General features: G+C 37.7%; 1 protein-coding gene across 1 annotated transcript in view; it reads left to right on the top strand.

Annotated features, from left to right (window-relative positions):
* The window catches only part of IQCK (IQ motif containing K), a 32,677-nt gene that overhangs the window by 10,568 nt on the left and 6,851 nt on the right, over positions 1-15,258 (top strand). Inside the window, exons 5-8 of the mRNA XM_053470786.1 lie at positions 1,606-1,658; positions 1,742-1,819; positions 5,939-6,023; positions 11,253-11,364. Of these exons, the coding sequence (XP_053326761.1) occupies positions 1,606-1,658; positions 1,742-1,819; positions 5,939-6,023; positions 11,253-11,364 (328 nt within the window). The remainder of the gene's footprint in view (positions 1-1,605; positions 1,659-1,741; positions 1,820-5,938; positions 6,024-11,252; positions 11,365-15,258) is intronic.

Raw genomic sequence — 15,258 nt, 5'->3', positions numbered from 1 at the left:
CAGTAACAATTTAATGAAAGGGCATAGGTAATACCACACTCCCCATACCAAAGATGCACATCCTCGTTTGTATGTGATATTTCACGTGACAGCAATTTTAGTTACCGGTGTGGGCATTACAATAAATACCGGCGGCCATTTTATGAATTGGAGGCAGCGAGTTTTACAAATATTATAAATATTACCAAAGCTCAATGTTACAAAGCAACAATGGAAACTGAGTGTTTTAAGATTGTAAATGACTCGGTCTGCGCCTTTTTTCGCAAATAAATCATTTATGTCCAAATGTTGATCAGCTTCGCCTTTCTAAACACAATAACACAATGCTTTAAGGCTTGGTTTCAGAGTTGACCTTTGGTGGTCCATGGAGACTTATTGTTGTACAAGAGCTGGATTACTGCTGCGAGATAGAGATAAAATCAAGTATCAAAAGGTTCATAATAGATATGGGTAACAAACGAAGTAATCAAGACAGGGTAAACAATGAGAAACAATGCACCCGGTACACATTTGGATTGTTTCGCGCAACAACGGGTATACAATGATTTAGCAAGTTGACAATATGGAGGTTTAATAAGGTTTACTAATGTATGTAGGCTGAACTGACATGTTCGCTCAGACGGCAGTAAAGGTTTAGGAGTATCCGGAGTATCCTTGACTTATACAGGCCTAAACTAATATTACCATTGTATACAGATAGACTCTTAGAACAAATCAAAGTACCACATCAGAGACATCATGAAAATAATGAGGAAAAAAAACTATAGGTCATTAGTTCATGGCCAAAGGGTAGAATCAGTTGACTTGGAGAGCTACATGTTGTTTGGAATATTTTGACATGTAAGCTGACCTACATTCACATATTTCTGGCACAGCAAGTGTCCGTTTTTGACATTCGGAAACACGCAGGAAACGTTCACAATGTGAATTGTTTGTCCTGCCATATATTGTATAAACCAGGACATATTTATGTGCAGGCATCCGGGACCTGGACGCTGAAATATTATTAAATGGCAGGTGACACCGCAGTTATGTTTTGGCGTAAAGGAAGCTTTTATTTTTCATTAATAGAATCAATTCATATACAATGTTTTAACACTATCTTGCTTTTTTAATAGTTTTCACAAAAATGTAACTATATATTTGCTTATGTTTGTGCTTTAGAGCTCCTGAACTTTTAATCTTATCCAAATCTTTTAGAAAACCACAAAAGTCCTTATCAAACTGCTTCGAGATAAACTCTCACCCAACAGGAACTTTCATGACGGGTCTATGGGGAATAGACGTGGAAAAAATGGCCCTATCCACGTATATAGAATGGCCCTGCCGATGGGGCTGCTCTGTTGGCTGCTGTGGTATAAGACACCTTAATAGATAACCTCTATTTAATGAGTCATTCAATATTGTGACCATACCAACAATATGACCAGCTCTGTGAAACCAAACTCTAGAGGCCTTTCGCAAATGGGGTGGCCCAGGGGTTCTTTGTCTCATCAGTAATAATCGCTTATTTATAAATGTTATAGGAACTGAGCAAATGGCTTTTGCTTTCTGGGTAGAGTAAAATACATTATTATTACATAAGAAATTTCTGCTTGTTTTTAGAGGAAAAGAACGAAATTCGTCGCTTGTGACTTTCTCACCCAGTGGCTTTACAAGTAAGGAAATATTTCAAATATTACAAATAAACGATGCATCACAACATAATCATTGATAATATACTTTTTTGTTTTAATTACAGTCACAATCCAAAAAGAAACGGTCAGCAGTTTACTGGCTTTTTTGACATCCCGTTTGTTGAAGAATGGTTGAAAGATCAGTAAGTACAAGCCAAAATATAGTTAACTAAAAATCTCAGACATGCTGGATATTATAACCACGGTAATAGGATTACCCATTTCCTAAACGCTATTGCAGTTTGTGATCCAAATGACTGAATACTAAATAACCAAACTTGGCACAGTCATGAAACACAACACCCAGGTACTTTATACAGAGTACAGATTCTGTAATCAAATGTTGGAGACACATCCTGCGTCTATTGGTTCATTAATTAAGTGTTAATTTGTGCTCCAGTGCTAGGCGTAAAGGTATAAAACTGTTGTGCGAGTGTGCTCTTGGAAATTGAGTTCTAAAATAAACTAGAACAATATGTTACTCAAATGATATCTGCCTTACTGGACATGGACAAACCAGCGTGATGAGCCAGAATCATTTGTATGTTTTTGGGAAACTTGTTGCGTGGGCCAAGGAACATTTTGGTTGGATCAGGTCTGTCTTGCATTTCTCCATCCTTGACTAGCTGGACCCATTGTTACGTTGGATCTAGCTCATGCTGGCTCAACCACAATGATGGTTACTCGAGATATCTTGGATTTAGGCAACAACAAAAATGATTACAGCCTGAGCACCATAGTCAGATTTGCCTCCTAGGCTCCCCTGGGCACAAGTAGGGTTTATGAATAATAAACTGGTCTTCTGCTAAGTGGTTTAATTGGTATAGTCAGGAATATTCCTGCTGACTGCACCACTTTTGCCACTTTCCACCGGAGTTGCCATTAATGCATAACCCAGTGTCTCCAGTAATTGTACGGGTCTGTGTGTAAATTACGCTGTTTCTGTGATGTCATCACATTTCAGTAGCTGGCACCTTCGTAATTGGCTGAAGAAAACACTCTTTCACATGGTTTTTACACTAATTCACTTTTAATACACTTCTAAATAAAAGGGAATATATTATGTACTGTGACATCCTTACTCATCTTCTTCTGTCTCTGTGATAGGAGTACAATTTACAACCCGTCCTTCTCAGCTAGAGAAACATGGATCAGTTGACTTGGTAGTGCAGCTGGAGGTTGGTAATTAGAGCAGTATTTTGCTCGGTAAAAGCAGTACTTAATTCTACAAAAGGCTTTGGTGCTTAAGCACTCATTACTCATCAATCTGACATGTGCTTTATCAGCAGTTTCCTCACCTGCTATTTTACATCAGGAATAAAACCCTGTAATGTTAAAGTGAACATGCCATGATTTGGATCATAAGAAAACAAAACACATTAAACTAACAGAGATCTAAGCAAGACTTTAGGATACAGATTGTATTCAACCTGCAAGCACACTAAAGAGGTAAAACACAACACTCAGAAGCTTGCTCCATACACTTATGGTATACAAAGCGTTATTACATAGAAACATGGAGTCCGACGACAGATCAAAACCATTCGGCCCATGAAGTCTTCCCATTTCCCCTTAATCAGCCCTTGGTTTTGTCTTAGATTCAGGATAGCCTCGTGCTTATACCATGTATGTTTTAAATCATTTTCGACATGGTTAATGCCTACAGGTGCTTCATTAGCCCTTTTGTTATGTGTCTTGATTGTTTCATTGGTGTGATCATTTAAATGAAACTATGTAACGGGTAGTTATGCTTTGTGATTAAGGCCCTGTAGGCATGAAATTCATCAGCCATGTTTTTTCTTCCCCATCTACCTCTAACAATAAATTTGTATTTACCCGATTTAAATTTATAGAATGTAAAATTCCATTCCGATCATTCTCAAATTTACAGTACTCTGATATTAAAGTGCATGACATCCATATAATCCACAAGAGGCTTTTAGATCAATGTAGATCGATCTGACATATCCAAAGAACACAATTTGTTAAGGAACTCATTTGTTAAGGTACAGAATGTTCCTGCCAGATAACAATTGCTTGCCGTTATGCATTTGGATATGATTTCAATTAGTCTTGGTTTAATGACACAGTGATGGCCTGAATGATAAGGATGTTTGGAAATAAAAAATGGCCAACCATCCATGACAGAACATGTTTGCAAAATCGTTATTTTGTAAACAAAGTATGATAATTGGATGGATTTCATGCTCCAAAGCTTTGGCAGTATTTGAAATATTTAGTATATCGCAATGATAGATGAAACCACCATGAAAATTAAAAAAATATCTTCCTTAATAAATGAATCACCCAAATGTTACTTATTTAGTCATTCACATCCTAAATTGTTTGGGTTGATCAAACATCCTTTGAGCGACAATACAGCAATTGGGTTGAATCGCAAATAACATTACTGTGGCTTTCACTGAATTTTGACAAGATGATTAGGTCCATCTTGTTGACTTTACATTTTTGGAACATGGCATTGTTTGCAACAAGCATATTCTAGAAATGCCCTCATTAAGGAAATATGCTGGTGGACTATCAGATAATGTGTCTGGACCCAGTGACTACCCACAATGCTCCCTCATTTCTTGCCATTTAAGGGTACACAAAGGTTGATGTCATTTCTGAATGGGCAGCATCCTTGGCTAAATCACACCAAGGTATCATTTAGACCAAAGGTGACCATAGTAACAAAAACTTTAAAAAAATTAACTACATGTTTTTTAGATAAGCCTTCTGATCCGAAGGCTCTGTGGATTGGTACTACATAAGCCTTATCCTAAGGAAGAGGGACAATTATATGTCCAGTAGTCATGCATGGGGCTGGTTGGCTTGTTCAGCATACGTTTTGCCAAGCTAGATATAGGATAAGGGCAAGTACTAAAGGAGAGTACTCAGAGGTTGGGCAGACTGGATGGGCCTTCTGGCTCTTATCTGCCGTCACTTTCCATGTTTTCCTAATTAAGATCAAGGTCCTACATTAACTGTAACTATTTCTAGAATCCTAGCAGAGTCTGTTCCAGTGGCGTTTCCCAGAAAGCAAACTTTGGAGATACAGTTCTTTTCACAATACTGTGTCGTAGGGATGACAAATTCCCTTCTCTCCTCGTTTTCTCTTTGATGGCTGAAGTCTCACACCTGCCATTTATTTTTAAATGACCTGCAGCCCGTAGCAGATTTTTTTTTAAATAGGCAGTATGATATTGGCATGTTATCTAATCCCAACAGCAGACGTGATAAAGTCATTGATATGTCCCTGTGATAATATGGTCTCTGGATTAACAGTCTGTGACCTAGAGCTACTTTGGTGTACGCTTAAACACTTCCGTTATTTGCAAAGTACATCCCAGCTATGGGACTCCTGCATTTTATGTTTAATAGGTTAGAAAAATTATTGATTTTACATAAAACCATCCTAAAATATTGTAATTTTGATATCTCCACATTTATATTGGGGTTTCAATGCAATTAAAATAAAAAAATGAACCCGACTGGCTCTAGTGTAGTAAAACCCCATGCTGTTTTCTGAAATAACACAATACTATTACATTCTCAGACTACAACATGTCCAGCTTTCCTCTGGGAATTTAACAATTTTTAGCTTTAGTCAACCGGTAACAGTTTCATTTTGGAACCAGTGTGATTTCTCTATTTTTTTAATACTTCCCATGGAGCTCAAACAATTGCCACGGCAATACATTTCACAGAATAAGGTCAACAAGCTTTTTTCAATGAAAATCCAATACTAAAGTCAATAGTCTTCTTTTGGTGTCATCTGGAAACTTTAGCCAAAATGTGTCAGTCATGAACATAAGTTGATTTATCGAACTGTTTTCTTACTTTTTTTCTGTCTGCAACGGTCATTATATTTATTATCTGACAACCTAATGATTTAAGGCATTTCCTAGGAACAGACCTGCCAATAAAATAGTCTGTGACACTTTTGGCCAAACCCATCTCCTGCATGGAAAAAAACTGAGACATTCAAAGGGGCAATAAATATTGGGGTGGTTATGCAGAATCCACCACCACCACCACCACTACCACCTGCTGAAATTCTCTACTGCCATGGATATCAATCGCGGGACATCTTCAGCCTCTGACACTACATGCAGGAAGGGAGTATTGAGCCGCAGGGGCACCAAGACATTGTGAAAATGTCTCCTGCCCCACGAGTGATGTCTTGTTATAGGAGATTTCAGAAATGTTTACTGGATTTTACTCAACAAGAAATGTAATATGTAATATTTCTTTTGCAGCCCAAGACCTCCTATTCCTCTATCACTACTGCTTTCTGAGGAAGAGGCAGCTAAGATTATACAGTCATTCTGGAGAGGATATCAGGTAAGACCTCTATCTTAGAGTAGAAAACTCGTCCACATGTATGGACAGAGTCTCGTTATGGTAATAGTAGAGACAAGACTCAAAAAAGTACAACGTGTAGCCTAAAGCGTGCAAAGCAATGATCAGACAACTGCACACCACAATATCGTCTTCATAAAACAATTCGTATCTTTGAAGTATTTAGTTAACGTTTTATAAAATGATTGATCAGTTTAAAAAATACCAACGCAGCATATAAAGTATTCTTGATCTACTGAATAATGTAATGTTGTAATGTATGATGGTTCTAGCTCTTGTCATCTGACCAAAGAATGGGGAAGGAGAGGGGTGTGAATAAAAAGCGTCCCCTTACTTGTGTAATTTTTATACTATTTACGTTTAGAAATTATTGTTATTATTAACGCTGTATTTGGGGAATGTAGAAAAGTTTATCATCTTATGCTGTGAAGCTTTTACATACATTTTTGTTTTGTATGGGTTTGTTTGAACATATTGAAGACAGGAGGACTGCATTTAATTTGATTATTTCTGTATGTATTAGGAAGAAATTGTAATAATAATACTATTAATAGTAGACAGTGGGAGAAGGAAGACTAGGAGGGCAAGATGATAGATAATGGTGTATACAGTATTGGGATATGAAAGAGAGAGGATAGGCGAAAGGATAACTGTGAAGTAAATGATCATGACTGTGGGAAAGGAGAGAGGGTGTTCATCTGATATTAGCTTAGGAAAAAATAATATATGTGTGCCCTAAATTATTTCTGGAAAAACAGAAAAAAACTATTTTTACCACGTAGAGGAATATAAGGGTTCTCTGAATAAATCCCACAGTCTTTACATTATTATAAGGTAACAACACAGATTTATTAGTGGAAGGAAAGATTATTTCATACATCATTGCCACACTGATGAGTTGATTTGAAGACTGGGGCAATAAAAATAAAACAAAAATATGAAATATTTTGCAAGGACAAAAAAAAAAATATTACTCTGTATCTTATGGGTTGTTTTAGTTTATTGGTAAATATGTATACTGGTATTAGCAGCATAAAATAATGTGTTCCAAAAATGTGTACATATCTCTCCCATTCCCAAGGTTTTTCTGGTTTCTTTTAAGCTGACACTAATGCCCTTGGTGACAATAATTAACAGTGACAATATCACTTCAGGCTTCAACATTTCCGAGACCTACAAGGCTAATCTTTATCAAGTAGAGCAGAATGTGTTCTATCATGGCAGCACAAGGCCACAGTAATATTTACGACACACATAAAATATTCTATTATGAACTGTTTTCTGGTTTCTACATTAAAAGGGAACGGTCACTTTTAAGATTACTCCCAATCCTAATTACGATGCCTATATTCAACATATTTACAAATATACTTTACTTTATCAACTAAAATGATGTAAAGGAGCTGCACTGAAACGCACAACAAGCAAAACATAATCTAAAAAGCAAAGCTTTTATTACAGCATGTAACTAAAAATATATAATACACTTAAAAAGAGCAAAAATCTGATTGACAGAAGACCGCCCGAGACCCCTAATGTTTCTCAAGGGGGATTTGTCAGTATTATTTCACCTGTTGGGCACAGGTGGGAGCTTTGTGGATCATTCATATTACTCTTATATAACTTTCTACAGGTGTGCCAATACAATTTTATTTTTTTGATACTTTATCAACTAAAAACCCAGTAACTCAGAAAAGCACCCAAGACTCTGGGTGAGACCTGGAATGTTCCCCGGTATGGCCTTCATATAGTCATACGAATAGTTCTACCGAAGGACGAAGACACGTGTGCACAGATCAAACAATACACTGTACGAACACAGTACTCATCTTTATAGAAAGGCTGTGGGAAGTAGATGGATAGTTTGTAGGTAATGTTGTGTCTTTGACAGAGGCAGATGTGATGGAAACTATACACCAGAGTGATCTCACATTTAACTTCAGTTAAAAATAATGAATAATTCAAGTTATAATTATTTCACTGCATCCCCACACAATCTTCTTCTTCATCATTCCTTGTGCTTTTCCCCTTTCCTGCCCTCCCACAAACCTATATAGCATAGGTATTGTTTTTACATGTAGTATGGCTTTTACATGTAGAACATGTTTAGAATCGTTTTTTGATATATACTCAATACTTTTTTGGTGTCTGATTTTATATATTGTGGTATCAGAGAATAAGCTGAGATTTAAAATTGCGTATATATAAAAGAATCAATGAGCTAAAGGCTATTAGCAAAATAACTCTTCTGGGTGCAGAATGAAATCACAGCAGATATTTTAAATCATTCATCTACTTAACCTCTATGCAAATATTGATTTAAGAAATGTTCTTGTCAATGCCCTGCTTCTCGCTCTGGAAATCCGTTGTCTGTCTTTACTGGCTGATGAATACTTGCATCAATAACAGGACACCTAGGTTTTTGTTTTAATCTACTTGTTTTAATTTGTTTGTAGAATGTTAACCCAAAGTTGCCGTTAACCATGTGAACTTTTAACAAATATACCTTAATAGTTTGGATCTCCAGATCCTGTTGAAATACCGGGCCAGTCAGAAGCAGCTAATGTAGTAGTAATACTAATAGCAAACATGCTTATAAATTTGTGGTTCATGCTTACATTGAATGGTGGCAGCAGCAAATAGATATCTATGGCAAACACTGTGCTTCCTCCCGCCAAATAAAATGATATATGTATTCGGGTTGAGCCACCAGACTCACTTGTAACTCAAGACCCGGTTGCAACTTCACTACATTGTGCTGTTAGCTTGGATTTATTGCTTTTACCACTTAGCTTTCTTACATTGGCAATAATATCAGCATCTTGTTCTAGCAAAAAAAAATCCGTCAGCCTATTCCTTAATATGTTATGCACCAACAAGCATTTCTTCTAAGCTGTTCATGCATGTCTTCACCAATATGTGTCTTATTCTGTCAAGAGACACTTAGTGTAGTTAGCATATAATATCATACCCCTTCCATTGGTCTTCTGTAAAGATGTTAAGCATAACGGATTCAGTGTTATATAAATGTTGACAATCATATTTATTAAGTAGAAGCTGGATTACTATTAGTGAAGCAGACACGAAGCACTGAGTGCCGGTGGAATTAATGGACCTTCTGCTGACTTGAGTTGGTAAAACATCAATACAGTACAATGTAAATACTTACAGCCATACCTGGGAACCTCTCTGATATGATGCCTTAAGTTCTCCATCTCCGTCTACTTATAGAAGCTGCTAGCCACTCTTTGGGATAAATAAGGGGCAAAACTGTCAGAACGTGTAGAGATGGGTAAATAAGAGATGTCAGATCGGGGAGAGGGGTAGAGCTTGCTCCCCATGTGTAAAAAGCACAGCTCTTGAGTAATTCAAGTTGAAAGTGCTGAATTAGGATCAGATGAGGCCGGATCCCATATTTGCCACCGCCTCATCTCCCCCTTGCCCCCCGGTAACTCCCCTACACATTGGCACACATTTTTACACACCCTCTCACATTTGCACAGACTTACACATTTAGGCCAGCACTCATGCTCGCACACAGTTATATATATATACATTCATGCTCACACACACACTTACACATACACGTCCATGCTCATACACGAACATTTACAAATACATTTTCACACACACGGTGTGGGTAAGGCTAGTCCCCACACTCATATGGAGTCTGAACGTTGAGCGGAGCCACTGAACTTTGGGGCTTCAGTAAAAGAAACATTTTGTTTTAGTGCATTTGCACTTTGGATATTTTTTGTTCCATCATGATCCTTGGGCTCCTGGATGCAATAAATAAAAAATAGGACAGAAATCAGAGAAAGTTACATAATTAGCATTCGTCTGTAACATGCAAATCTATTTCCTCTCAGGGATGTTACATTCAGTTCGTTATGTTGCGTAGTTTGTCTAGCAGAGCATTGATAATGAAATGTTGTCAGGTCACTGACTTATTCATGACTGCCAGAGTTATATAACGCTACTCAGCATGCCTGATGTATTTCCCGTTTTTCATTGCGATACCCTACACAGCTCTAAGGGTACAAATTAACGAAGGAATAGCCTCTGCCTCATCTGCCACTGAGAATATCTTTTGCCAAATCAGCCTGTAAGTGAACTAAACAGCCATTAGTATGTAACAGACTTTTAAAAAAATATTTCAGTGCCGGGATTTCTCCTCAAAGGGTACAGATCTCCAACCTTCAGGACCTTCTCAGTATTCTTATTAGTCCTCAGCTCATTGCATATTATAGAAATCTAAAAGGTTTGCCCCTCCCAGGCATTCTGATGCTAAGATAATTTTTCTTCATGAAAAAGTGATCTTTTTCACACAAAGTATTGGGTAAATAATTACTGATGCAGCCTGCAGAGCTAGCCCTACATTGTGTTATCATTTTATATCTTCAAGTGAGGTTTCCATTACTGCAAGTGCATTCCTTATAACACCGGTGTTATTCAGAACAGGGTAATACTGTTCTTGGAACAGGTGAACATTGTTAGAATTCCATCTTTAGGCACCGCAGGCAAAAAAATATAATATACTTGACTTGCTCTTAGAATTCCACATATGTGTCGTCAGGCTTCCAAGACAAACACCCTTCCTTTGCAAAGTAACGATATTGTGGTCAACACAAAGGAACCAACAGCCCCATATGTAGGTTTCATTTGCTTTTTGTCCTTTATGAAGCTTAAGGTGTCAAGACCACAGAGGACCACAAGGACCCTAATCTTTCTCTTCTGGGTCTGCACTACATAATTACTTTGTTTGCCTAATCCACTAATATTTTCTTTTTTAACAGAACAAAATGCGTAACAAAGGGATAAGTCATACTGGTACAATCAAATCAAATGAGTGAAGGCATCTGCCTGGCCTTTTTCCTTACCATAGCGCTGGCACCGTTACCAACTTCACCAGCATGGTTAAAGCACAACAATTTAGAGGATACCCAGCAAAAACAAGTCAAATAGGCATGAACAATTAGATAGGACTTGCCAAAGTTGGGGTACTTTGACATAGTGGTGGGTTAAGCAATATATGGCCATATATTTATACTTTTGATATGTGTTTTTAATTCTATTCACTGCATTTTTGCTCTATTTTGTGTATCTTTGTTTTCTGAAAGGTGTGCTTGTATCAACAGCATCCTTTAAGTTGTGTTTTCTGTTTGGACACTGCATGCATTCTTGACATTTTTACTTCCGTTTCTTCTCCAGGTACGCTGTGATCCTGAAGTTCAAGAATTACGCCAGTGGCAAAAAGATTTAAGGGAGGCCAAAGACATAAATAAAAAAATCCAGGAGTTTTGGGCTACACAGGAATCAAAAGGTAAAACAAAATTCATGGGCAAATATTTTACTCGTTCATAAAAGTATTATTAAAAGTGCTGTTGTTGAGCATGTGAACAACAGTATCTACTAACAGATACATGTATAAAATCTTTATTGTTTGTAATGTCACAGAATCACCTTTATAACGAGTCCATATAAAATGCATTCTCCAATAGGAACATACCATCCAAATACAGTAAGTCCAACATTTCAGTGAAATTCAGATATACTGATCATATATCTAAAAGATCCAATGATACAGTGCAAGAATGTATACCATGCATAAGCATCATAACATTTGAGATACCACATTGTGCAGACTCTGAAGGCAATATGGAAGATAGAGGAGTTTTCCTTTGTCTTGCAGTACTTTGGCAGTAGGTTTTAGAAATACACCTTGTACATCTCTTCTGATACCTGTTTTTAGTGAGATGTGGAAAATGAGAAGCAGCACTAGCCACTGTAAGCTACAACCCCAAGGGTGTTCAGTCAATCTCCAACTGCCTGAACAATCTGGAGATGTAGTCCATTAACAAAGTACTGGAATTTGACCATAACAGAACAAATTGTGCAGCTTAAGGACAACTGCCTAGTTCAGTTAGCCAAAGGGTCTGATGGCTGTTTTATAGAAATTGTATATTGCAGGGCTGCATTAAAATCAGTGCGACACACTTTTTATAAAAACCCTGTTAAACGAGTTATCTGGCTACCTCAGCCAAGGCCTAATTAATCAGCATGGTAGTTCAGACCTATGGGAACTGGACTGGCAGGAGTTGTGTCCTTGCGGCTTGGTGGTACAGAATTAGCCAAGATAACAGTACATTTCACATGCTATCCCCCCACTCCATTACAATGTTATACATCTCACATACTGCAGGACAAGCCTTACATGTGCAGATCAATGACATGTGAAATGTGAAAGTGCCAAGGCAGTAATTTGTATCATTACTAGCAAAGTCACAATGGTGATTTCTTTTCTTTGGGTGATAAGGTCACAAAAGGAAGGACAAGTGCTCTGGAATGTCATGCATTATAATATAGCCAATAAATGCAGCTAAGCATTCCCTTAATTAGCTGTATCGTCTTTATTTTGGTTCACACTATGCACGTTAAAATAACATTTTACAGCTTGATATTCTGATCATACCTGTGATACGCATCCTGGTAGAGTAGCAGGCTGGTGGTCAAGCACAAGCCAAGCTTCAACCAAGGCAGACATAGGGTTCAGTTTGTTGAGGTCCTTGTATACACCAGTACCAAAATACCACAAAAAGGGGATGAAATGTTTAGTCTGACTGGCCTCCAACTTGCACTCCTGTATTTCTGATGAGCTGGGGCACGTGTCTAACAAAACTACTGTAAACCTTCATGCTAAATCCTTTTCTTGGCCCCATTGTGTCACTTACAGTCTTACTCTACTAGCGCATACACTTTGATACAGGAGACACTAGTGATGAAGAGAAGGTTCACCTAAAGGCCTATCTCAGAAATACCATGCTACCTCTGTTGCTACACCATAATTTCATTATTATGAATCTTGGTATTTGCAGAAAGGTTAAATGTACTTTAAAACTACTATACATAGATATGTACAGTTAGTTTTGGCTTAATATATGTGTCAGCACAAGATAAAATGGCACATTATATATTTAGATGTAAAAGCAAAATAATCTAAATTGTGCTTGCCATTTACTAAGGCATAAGTGTCATAAAACATGCAAACCTGTGTGAGACATGTGTATGAGACATATAGCTGGTGTGCACACCAAAGTAATTAAAATGTACTGGAAAATAGCACAAATAGCACAATTAGCCATATACAAGGGCACTCCACTATGTTTTTTAGGGGAGGGGGGAAAGCAAGAAAAGGGAATTTGGGTCCCAAAGAGGAACTCATTAAAAGGGACACTTGGCAGGTAAGTTACACCAGCACGCCCTAACGCGGGTGCTGCAGCTGGATGGTACCCAACACACATTACTACTCTGTGGTAGTAGCATTAGTTCATACAGACACTGTAACCAGCAGTGAAGACAGAGCTAAAAGAGGTAAGGAGGAAGGAGAACAAGCGAGGTGTTCTGCGTATGGGAGAGAAAAAGGTGGAGAGGGTGAGAGAGGAAGATGAGAGGGGTAGAGCATGTGTGTATATACCAGTATAAGTGTGTGGTGTGTACATGAGTGTATGGTGTTAATATGCGTATAAGCATATGGTGTTAAGAGTGTGTTTCGGCGTATGGCATTAGGAATGAGCCTAGGGTTAGTGGAATGTGTGTGTGTCAGTATATGTTGTTAGAGCAAGTTTGCATGTTAGTATGTGTGTGGTTTTTGAGGGGGGGGACAGAAATACTAAGCCTAACAGCCGCTAACCCTAGACTCACAACTAAGTTACACCAAGTAAGGGAAGATTACAGAAATAGCTAATCATCATAGTTCATATACCAGAATTCTAAATTGTATGGTATATTTCTCCTCAACTGAATTCTCACTGGAGGCAAGAAAATGTGCCATTGTATCATATTTGTCGTAAGATTTACGTTGGCTGTCTGGTTCATAGTTAATCTACATGGATTGTGGCTCTTACAATACATTAAATGCTTCCGTTATTATACAGTACGTATAGCACTGCCGTATAGAGAGAATTTAGTCACCCTTCCATAGACTACTGCAAGGTACTCTTTTTGCTTTTATTCCATTGCAGTGGGGTTTTTTTTTAATTATGGCAAAACAGCTATAACACACTGTTACAATTGTATTGCCGCACCATGCTATGGTACTAAAAGGGGCATTCTAACTAGGGGGCTATTCTATACCACCCACTGTAAGGTAAGGACTATTCTATTATGTTACATCAGAGATCATCGTACCACTGGCAACTATAAATTCCTTGACCCACCACATAAAAGGTTGGACAGCACAGATGAACAACATTGGTACAACTGGTCTCAAAACTGCAATTAATATGAATGTTCTATTATATACATCTTTAAATTAATATATATCTCCTTCAACGTGTTATATATTAGAAAGAAAGTGCTAACTAAATGAAGCTGCTACATTCTAAAAAAGATAACTTGAAATGTTATAAATTGTATTCTACATATTGCTGTTTCGAAGAAAATATACAGGAGTTAACAAAACTGTGAAAAATGATATAAAAATACATGAAATGTGTTATCTTTTGAAACCTTGCAGAGGATTCACTGAAATGGTTGCTAAAGTGCAAATGCAGGAATTTAGGATTCATGTAAAAAAATCAGCAATTCTAGTATATATAGCCCAAAGAGACATTGAGGAACAGAACAATATTGTCTTTTTTCATACCTTTTAGTTAGTTGTCCTGGCCTCCAGACAACCTCAGAAGTTATCTGTGGCATCTGCTTATAGTTGGACCAGATGCCTGTCTAGTTGTGTGTGGTTTGCTGTCCACTTGGCCCTGGGAGCAATAGATTACTCAAACTAAAACAGAGTGCACATCAGGCAATGACGTAGGTTGGCCTCCCAATGTGACAGGCGTAGGGCACCCAAGGATACTTTTTCTGATAGCGTGGAATTTACCAGGTTTCAACTGGAGTCTCCAAGTGAAAAGCTGTTTAGCAGGAGCTCCAGGTGTCGGCAATCTCTGGGCAGGGGAGTAATGTTTGGTCGTGCCCACTAGCCACCCATTATGCAACCCGTCAAATGTTAACTGGGGCTAGCCTTGCCCTTTATCTACCATATGCATCTTATAAGAAGAGATGGCTAGCTCTGGGAAGTTCTCAGATATTCCTTTTCTCTGTTAACTGTCAATGTTTCTTGACTGTGAACTATTAAGTACAAAAAGCATTGTGGTGCAATTGTTTGGTCATCATTTTGGCCCTCAGAGTTCTAATTAAAAATATTCATATGAACTAATTA

The sequence above is a fragment of the Spea bombifrons genome, chromosome 7 (genome assembly GCF_027358695.1).
Source record: "Spea bombifrons isolate aSpeBom1 chromosome 7, aSpeBom1.2.pri, whole genome shotgun sequence".
Classification (NCBI taxonomy): domain Eukaryota; kingdom Metazoa; phylum Chordata; class Amphibia; order Anura; family Pelobatidae; genus Spea; species Spea bombifrons.
Note: the sequence above shows the minus strand (reverse complement) of the source record. Positions and strands in the feature narration are given on the sequence as shown.